Source organism: Rhineura floridana, chromosome 5 (assembly GCF_030035675.1).
Source record: "Rhineura floridana isolate rRhiFlo1 chromosome 5, rRhiFlo1.hap2, whole genome shotgun sequence".
NCBI lineage: Eukaryota > Metazoa > Chordata > Lepidosauria > Squamata > Rhineuridae > Rhineura > Rhineura floridana.
The window spans coordinates 187,550,929-187,560,101 of NC_084484.1; the positions used below are offsets into that span (position 1 = coordinate 187,550,929).

The 9,173-nt window shown below is 49.3% G+C and overlaps 1 protein-coding gene and 3 non-coding genes across 4 annotated transcripts; all 4 read left to right on the forward strand.

Moving 5' to 3' along the window:
• Nucleotides 1-2,051: 2,051 nt before the first annotated feature.
• Nucleotides 2,052-8,706, forward strand: RPS11 (ribosomal protein S11). The gene is made up of 5 exons (XM_061629254.1): nt 2,052-2,161; nt 3,696-3,827; nt 4,666-4,741; nt 6,737-6,866; nt 8,526-8,706. Exons 1-5 carry the CDS (start codon nt 2,147-2,149, stop codon nt 8,647-8,649), a joined length of 477 nt encoding a protein of 158 aa, XP_061485238.1. The 5' UTR covers nt 2,052-2,146; the 3' UTR covers nt 8,650-8,706.
• LOC133386389 (small nucleolar RNA SNORD35) lies at nt 4,102-4,196 on the forward strand. The gene has a single exon (XR_009763130.1). It is a non-coding gene; the product is annotated as a small nucleolar RNA SNORD35 (small nucleolar RNA).
• LOC133386388 (small nucleolar RNA SNORD35) lies at nt 6,225-6,316 on the forward strand. Its single transcript, XR_009763129.1, has one exon. It is a non-coding gene; the product is annotated as a small nucleolar RNA SNORD35 (small nucleolar RNA).
• Nucleotides 7,165-7,259, forward strand: LOC133386390 (small nucleolar RNA SNORD35). The gene has a single exon (XR_009763131.1). It is a non-coding gene; the product is annotated as a small nucleolar RNA SNORD35 (small nucleolar RNA).
• Nucleotides 8,707-9,173: the final 467 nt, after the last annotated feature.

Below are 9,173 nucleotides of genomic sequence, written 5' to 3' on the forward strand. Positions count from 1 at the left end.
TACCCTTCTATCATGTCTCCTCTGACCTGCCTTTTCTCTAAACTAAAAAGCCCCAAATGCTGCACCCTTTCCTCGTAAGGGAGTCGCTCCATCCCCTTGATCATTCTGGTTGCCCTCTTCTGAACCTTTTCCAACTCTATAATATCCTTTTTGAGATGAGGCGACCAGAACTGTACACAGTATTCCAAATGCGGCCGCACCATAGATTTATACAACGGCATTATGATATCGGCTGTTTTATTTTCAATACCTTTCCTAATTATCCCTAGCATGCAATTTGCCTTTACACAGCTGCCACACACTGGATAGACATTTTCATCGTGCTGTCCACTACAACCCAGAGGTCTCTCTCTTGGTCGGTCACCGCCAGTTCAGACCCCATGACTGTATATGTGAAATTCAGATTTTTTGCTCCAATATGCATAATTTTACACTTGTTTATATTGAATTGCATTTGCCATTTTTCCGCCCATTCACTCAGTTTGGAGAGGTCTTTTTGGAACTCTTCACAATCCCTTTTTGTTTTAACAACCCTGAACAATTTAGTGTCGTCAGCAAACTTGGCCACTTCACTGCTCACTCCTAATTCTAGGTCATTAATGAACAAGTTGAAAAGTACAGGTCCCAATACCGATCCTTGAGGGACTCCACTTTCTACAGCCCTCCATTGGGAGAACTGTCCATTTATTCCTACTCTCTGCTTTCTGCTTCTTAACCAATTTCTTATCCACAAGAGGACCTCTCCTCTTATTCCACGACTGCTAAGCTTCCTCAGAAGTCTTTGGTGAGGTACCTTGTCAAATGCTTTTTGAAAGTCTAAGTACACTATGTCCACTGGATCACCTCTATCTATATGCTTGTTGACACTCTCAAAGAATTCTAATAGGTTACTGAGACAGGACTTTCCCTTGCAGAAGCCATGCTGGCTCTGCTTCAGCAAGGCTTGTTCTTCTATGTGCTTAGTTAATCTAGCTTTAATCATACTTTCTACCAGTATTCCAGGGACAGAAGTTAAGCTAACTGGCCTGTAATTTCCGGGATCCCCCCTGGATCCCTTTTTGAAGACTGGCGTTACATTTGCCACTTTCCAGTCCTCAGGCACGGAGGAGGACCCGAGGGACAAGTTACATATTTTAGTTAGCAGATCAGCAATTTCACCTTTGAGTTCTTTGAGAACTCTCGGGTGGATGCCATCCGGGCCCGGTGATTTGTCATTTTATATTGTCTATTAAGCCTAGAACTTCCTCTCTCGTTACCACTATTTGTCTCAGTTCCTCAGAATCCCTTCCTGCAAATGTTAGTTCAGGTTCAGGGATCTGCCCTATATCTTCCACTGTGAAGACAGATGCAAAGAATTCATTTAGCTTCTCTGCAATCTCCTTATTGTTCTTTAGTACACCTTTGACTCCCTTATCATCCAAGGGTCCAATCGTCTCCCTAGATGGTCTCCTGCTTTGAATGTATTTATAGAATTTTTTGTTTTCCCAACATTATGGCCTTGATTTCCCTCTGGAAAAGTGGGCTATACTTTTTCCTAAAGTTCGAACGTTGCTTTTTATGCGGCGGCCCACGAATGAGGGGTCTGCGTGGCGTGGCCTTCCTTCTGAAGGGCACAGGGGACTTCCTGGGCCCGGCCTTCCCCCAAGGGGCCTCCGAGGGTTATTTAATTCTCCGTCCCTCCATTTTGTTCCTCAGATCTCGCGAGAGCGCCACGCTCGCCGTTGCAGTCAGAGGCTCCGAGGCCCCTCTCCACGTCCCCACACAGCCATGGCCGCCGCAGCTTCGCTCTGCCACGCGCGAAGTCTCCAGAAGGGGCGTGGCCTGAGTGGCCTGCGTGGCTGGTGAAAGGGGGACTTCGGCGTCCTCCATGCGCGCACCAAGAGCGAGCGCTTGCCTCCTTCCCTCCCTCTCCTCGCCCCGCCGCGCTCCGCTCGTCCGGCCGGCCGACGTGACGTTGACTCTGACGCGGGTGCCTTGCACCGCCCGCCAGTCTCTCTCTTTCTCTCTCTCTCCACCCCAGCTCGTGCGGGAAGAGGCGGGTCCGAGGTGGCGTCAGTTCCGGCGGCGCCTCCCCTCCTTGGCGCGTGAGAGCCGATAAGTTTCCCGGCATCCTCCGCGCAGCCTCTTTTCGCCTCGCGCGGCCAAGATGGCGGACACGCAGGTCAGAGCGGCTCCCGCGGTCCGGGGCAGGAGCGGCCCGGGGGACTCGGCGGGTTCCCCGAATGGGCCCTTCGAGGCTCCTTCCTTCCTGGCGCCTCCTCCCCGGGCGAGACGCGGCTGCCGGGGCCTGCTGGCCTGGCCGCCGCCTTCGGGGCTGCTTCGCCCTGCTGCGCGCTGGAGGCTCCCTTCTCGGGGCGGGCCGCGGGGGCTCTGCCAGGCTGCTGTGGCCACTGCACTTTGCCCCCCCCGGTGGCCGCGCCGCCACCCCCAACCCGGCATCCGAGCTTGACTAGCGGCGCCGGCGGCCACAAATGGACTTCCCCGTGGGCGCCCCTGGAAGGGGGTGGTGGGAGGGGAGCCGCCGGCCCCGCAGGAAGGCGTGTTTCGTGGGGTCTTTCCCAGCGGGGGGGCTCCTTGCCTCGCCGGGGCCTTCTAGGGTCTGCTGCGAGGAGGGAGCTGCAGGCACGTTTGCGGGGGGGGGGCTTTTGTCCGCAGCCTTTCTGTTGGTGCCCCCCCCCGCGATTCCCTCGTTTCTTCTTGTAGTTGCCTAAGGCGCTGTCAACTGGGGCCCCGCTGCTTCCGGCCATGCCCATTTCTAGGACGCGCCATTCCATCTCTCTGCTCACACGTCCCCAAGGTTTCTTTATGCTTACCTAACAGTCCTGTGGTCCTAGGAGCATTCAGTTTTTCAAGAGACAGGTGGCTTATATCCTGTTTTGCAGCCAAAGCCTCTTCCCAGAACAGCTAACAACTGCGTGCTTTGAGTTCACCATCTGGGGAAGGGCCGTAGCATCAGTCCCCAATGGCATCTCCTGCTGGGCTGGGAGAGAGTCTAGTCTGAAACCCTGAAGCGCTGCAGCCAGTGTAATACTGAGCTAGGTGGACATGGACCAATGGTCTGACTTGGTATATGGGAACTAGCCTGTTCTGAGCCCTGGCATTGGCAGTACACTCTGTGTTCTAGTGCGGTGTTCTTGAGCCTTGGGTTCCTAGATGTTTGTCATCAGAAGCTCGGAGGGTGGCAGCATGAGAATGGGCCTTTTCACGGATGGCCCCCTGGTTGTGGGAAGGTCTCCCCAAAAAGGCATGCCTGGCACCTCTATCCATCCTTAGGCACCAAGCAAACACCTTCCTTTTCACTCAGGCCTTTGGTACGTTGTCTTTGTCCTTTTTGCTTGGACTTTAAATTTTGTATATTGTATTTTTTAATTTGCTTTATGTTGTATGTTTTTAAAATGTAAGTCATCTAGAGACCATTGGGTGTGAAGCGACTAACAAATTAAATAATGGATACATAAAATAAATGCTGGACTGCAGTTCCCACCAACTCTGACCCTTGGCTAGGGAAGATGGGAGTTGTAGTCCAACAGTATCTGGGGATCTAAGGTTGAAGAACTTGGTTCTATCTAGTGCATCCCTCCAGATAGGGCCAAAGGAGCTGCAGGTTTACTCTGCCAAACCCACAGAAGCAACTTCTCCACACGTAGCCCTGGCATTTCCAGAACTAAAACTTGTTTCTTTTTCATCACATACAGACTGAGAGGGCTTATCAGAAGCAGCCCACCATCTTCCAGAACAAGAAGCGTGTGCTTTTGGGAGAGACCGGCAAAGAGAAACTCCCCCGTTACTACAAGAATATTGGCCTGGGCTTCAAGACCCCCAAAGAGGTAATCAAGATGCAAATGCAGTTTGGGCCAAAGGTGCTGGCATATTGTAGCATGTGGGGGGAGGGAAGAATTGACGGTCTGTTTTGTATATAATTTGTTGACCACGAAAGGTCCTGATACAATAAACTACTTTCTGAAGGACTCTGACCACCTTTTTTTCTACACACCTCCCTGTGGAAACTTCAATAACAGTCTGACTTTGGATTCAAATTCTTTTTCAAATAGAGATATCTGGCCACAGGTTCAAGCAGTAGGAGGAGGCTTTTCCTTTGCTGACACATGATGTACATTCTCACGATGGTCTTCCAAGCCCCGTTGGTGAAGGGTCTTTGACGAGACTGCCCAAGAGGGCCTTACTGAAGTCGGCTCATGTTCACTGAAACAACAAGAGGCCCAGCCAGTGCTTTATACAGCAACCACTTGTGTCTTGGATCTAATTCTCAGCAAGGTGGCAAACTGTGTGGCTAGGCTGGACCTCCGCAGGTGCGATCCATATAATGGGATGTGCCTTCAAAAGATTAATTTCCTCCATCTCAAGCTAACATGTCAAGAAAATGTATTGCTTGGCCTTGTCTCAGCCTTGCTACTTTTTTAGAAGCCCAGACACAGATTTTTTCTCCTCAGTGAGAACTGTATTTCCTTGTCTTCAGCTGCTGAAGTCGGTCAAAACTCAGAGCAGGTCCACATTAGGAGATGGCTGAGAAGCAGCCTTTCTTCAAATTGGCTCCAGGGAATGAGAAACACCAGTGGAATCTGTATTACTGTAACGTTTGCTTAGAGGGAAGGGGCACTTCGTTGATCATGTGTTGCGTGCTGATAACTGTCTCTTTGCATCCAGGCCATTGAGGGCACTTACATTGACAAGAAATGCCCTTTCACTGGCAATGTGTCCATTCGGGGCCGTATTTTGTCAGGTAAGCAGAGGTTCTGTTTAAAGTTGCGTCTGTGTTTGAATTGCTTTTTAATATGTTTTTAAACCGCTTTTTTTTAAAAAGGGTTTTAACCTTTTTAAAAAAAAAGAAAGATTTTTAACCTTTTTTAATAAAATATTTTGAAAACTTTTAAAAAAAATGTTTTTAAAGGTGTTTTGTTTTAATGTATTTTAAAGTCTGTTTTTATTATGTTTTAAAGTGTTTTTAGTGCTTTTGTTTGCCACCCTGGGCTCCTGCTGGAAGGAAGGGCGGGATATAATTCAGATAATAAATAAATAAATAAAGCTATTGAGGACAAAATGTGTGCACTTCCCTTGTGGCACCTTTTTAAGTTCCCTGCTTTGCTTCCTGCAAACATTATTTTTCTGCATGTATCTGTGGCACCTATTGTAGGCCTTCTTGCTCAGGCTTGCATGAAGCTTGCATGGCTTCCCCCAGGCACCTGGTTGGCCACTGAGAACAGGATGCTGGACTAGATGGGCCACTGGCCTGATCCAGTAGGCTCTTATGTTCTTATGATGGCTCATCTTTTTAAAACGTCACCGCAAAGATGCAGAAATTCTCAGAGAAGTTGCACTGATCTGGGGGTGGATCTTCAAATGTGAGAGCTGAATTTTACCAGCACAGCAGTAAGTCTTTGTCAGCAACTGCATAGGCTTCACTGCTACATCATGATTATTCCCAGTGTTGTCTTCAAGGCAGCAACTTCTTGCTGGACTCCCAGGAAGGAGAGGAGGGGTTTGTGGGGTGCAGGTTGAAATGCTTACTCCCATGAAGCCACTCAGTCAGTTTCTGTAAGAAAGCACCCTGAGTTTTGTGTGACATAAATTTGCATTAAAATGAAAACGATCAAAGCTGAAAAACCATACAACTGTCTAAATACAACAAAACAGTAAAATCACTACAGTTCACAAATACCTGATGGAATATGGTTTTTTTATTTTTGATTTCCTAACATACTTAGATTAAGTAAGAGTTTTGCGAGTCCTGTAGGTGCAATGGTTTCAAAACAGGTTTGGATAGAAAATGTGCTTGATGTGTCCTAGTGCAAGTTTGCCTGTTCAGTCACAGATTCTGGTAGTTGTGGCTATTCCCCTGTTGTTCTTGTGGAGCCTGAGCCCATTTTGGGGAAGCAGTGGGACTTGCTGGTCATGTTTGCTGTTTTAACTTCCTTATTGTAATCTGGAAGCTGCAGTGAGTCTTAACAAGGAGGTCTTCCAGATGTTGGACAATTCTCATAATCATTGGCCATGCTGTCCGGTAACATCCGAGAGGCCCCGCAAGTTCCTCATCCCTGGTTTAATTCCATGTGGGGTGGTAGACTTGAAACACATGTACCGAAGGATTATATGAAGTGTTGCCCCAAAGAGCTTGCTTTGAGACAGGTCCAACTACTCCACCGAGCCATACTTTGCTCCCACTAGTCTGGAGGTACGTGCACATCTGCTCCCAAAGGTTCTCAAGCAGCAAGTGATGTTTTTCTCACGATGGTCTGCTGAGCCCACCCGGTGGATGGGCTCTGACGAAATTGCCATATGGCTTAACTGATGCTTCTTGAATGGACTGAGCGATGGGGTGTGCTTCTTGTATTTAGGTGTGCTGGATCTGTTGGGGTGGGGCTCTTGAATAATTAAACCAGACTGGGGAATTTTATGTGTATTTATTTCAGAGATGGCTTGATTAAAAGAACAAATGGTGTACAAGTAAAATTGGGGTAAAACACAGCTAAAATCCACACAAGATAAAAATAAATATAAACGTCTCTTCAGTTGAACTGGAGCTGGAGGTGTTATGACCATCACTGATGCTCAGAACATGGGGGATTTGTCTGCTGAGGTGTGCTGTTTTCTGCCTCTGCCACCCCGCCCCCTCCTGCCACATGTGCAGAGAAACCATGAGGGGGAGGGGGCAGGGACAGACCTGCTTCCAAGGATAGTGCGTGTCTCATTTGTCCTCTTGTTTCCCTCCGTCCCTCAGGTGTGGTCACCAAGATGAAGATGCAGCGCACCATTGTGATCCGTAGGGACTACTTGCACTACATCCGCAAGTACAACCGCTTTGAAAAACGACACAAAAACATGTCTGTGCACCTGTCTCCTTGTTTCAGGTGAGGGAGCGCAGGACTGGTCTCAAAGCACTGGCTGGCATTGCAGACCTTGTGCAGAAACGTTTGACAGGGCGCTGCTGCAGGTCTCTCCATTGTGAGAGAGAATTGCATAAGCGTTGCAGATTAGTCCCCATTGCATGTAGCTTAAGATGCCGTGCACAGGAAGAGCAGCACGAGTCCTCTTCCTTCTGTGGGGCTGCAGAGCTGGCTCTTGATCACATCATTATCCCTCCTTAAGAGGGTACTGCAGCGCATAACAGAAATCCTTTTGTGCCTGAGGTTGGCCTGGCAAGCATGTTGGCAATGATGTATGAACTCACGATGGTCTGCAGAGCCCTCTCGTGAGTGGGAGGCTGCTGAAAACACCGCACTGGCAGTCACTGAATCATAGAGCTTGCTTAGGCCTGGCTGCCCGCAGGCTCAGATTGGGCCAGGAGGCTGGCCAATATCCTGCAGACCGCGTCCAGAGTGGTTAGCCTGGGTCCTCTGGGCTGCACAAAAGACCCAGGAATTTGGGGGCGGGGGGAGCCAACCTCGCTGCAGAACATGGACATAGAGAAGTGGGGAGGAGTTTCTTGCCCTCTAAACGCCGGCTAGCCTTGTAAGAGGTTGGTCCCTCTCACCTGCCAGGGTCCACTTAGGAACCAAATGTAGATCTCAAGAAGACATATTGTAGAACCCGGATTGCACCCGTTGAGTATGTGGTGCATTTCTTTAGCACTTGGGCTGTTTGATCAGCTGAGAAGGAATTCTTGGCCCTGCCCAAATCACCCGGCATTCTGTCTGTAGCAAGCCTCTTTAAAGAGTAGCTGCATGGTTGTCAGCATTGGGTTGCTTCAGTTTATGACATGAGTTGATCAGCCCACGATCAGAAGCTTGCAGGTCGGCAACTAGTTGTGATATTGCAAATGGGACTTGCAATATAATGTTGCAGTGCATCTTCACCCCATGCTCCTGCTCAGGTTGCCTGCCGTGCCCTTCAGGATACTCTTGAGTCTGCTGGGACTGGTGGGAACTGTAGTCGAAAATACCTGGAGAGTACCAGGTTAGGGAAAGCTGATGTAGGGCTTTCCATTCTACCTAGGAAGCCTCCATACTGTGTGAGACTCTTGCTCCGTCTGGTCGCCTGAGCGGCAGCCGGTCTCTGGCCCTCTCTGGAGATGCCAGCAGGGACTGAGCCTGGGCCCTTTTCCATCCTCTCACCCTACGGTCCTAGTTTCCTTTTATTTTCTAACTGATGCTCACCATTCCACGGCCACTGAGCATGTTTAGTCTTCACTGGACATTTTGGGAACCTTTTGTCATCTGAGCTGGTATGTTTTGTTTTTGGGAATCCTGGGGTTCCCTAGAGCTTGCTGATGCCTCCCTCTTCCCAGTAGCTCTGTTTTTACTTAGTTCTCTTGGCACTCGCTTTAGAGGGGGTGATGTATACCAGCTTTTCAGAGTGTTATGAATTATGGGCTCAGTCACTCCGTATGAGGGGGCATATGAGTGGTCCATGAAAGCTTTTGCAACATCATTTTTTTGAGTCTTTTAAGGTTCCTCAAGAACTCAAAGAACCATGAAGCCAATTCTTCTCTGCCTCCAGAATCTCTCCTTTTTTTGCATCCTACAGCCCTGCCTAAAGCCCTTGCTCTTTTCTCTTCCTCCTCCTCCCAGGGATGTACAGATTGGGGATATTGTGACGGTGGGTGAGTGCCGTCCACTCAGCAAGACGGTCCGGTTCAACGTCCTCAAAGTGACCAAGGCTGCTGGCACCAAGAAGCAATTCCAGAAGTTCTAAAGGCTGCTCTTGGCTCTCCTTGGGATGTTCAAATAAACCTTTTGTACAGACCCAGAATGCTCGTGTGACCTGAATGCTAAAGGTGGGGTGGGGGTGTACAAAGGGGTCTGAGCAGTGGTTTTGATACTGACTGGAGGGCCCACCTTTCCCAACCCTGACAGCGATGGCTCCTGGGGAAGGGGGAGGGAGCCCACCACCCTTGCTGCAAGTCTCCTCCTCACATATGCTCTTCTGTTGCCTGAATGTGTTCTATTAAAAGGGAGCCACGTAGTTTTTCAGTGAAGGGGACTGGGAATGTGAAAGGCATCATTGTGGTAAATCGGATGCTAGTAGGGATGGCTGTTAAGCACTGGGCTAGAAGGTCACAAGGCCTTGTGATGGGAGTTTGGTGTCAAGGGGAGCAGCAAAAGTCCTCGGCTGAAAGGTCTGGAATTGATTCCCAGCTTTGCTGTCTTCCAAGGAATTTGTGCAGCTGCTTCTGCTGGTGATGCAGCTGCGTTTTAGGGCTGGGGTTCAAGAGTTCC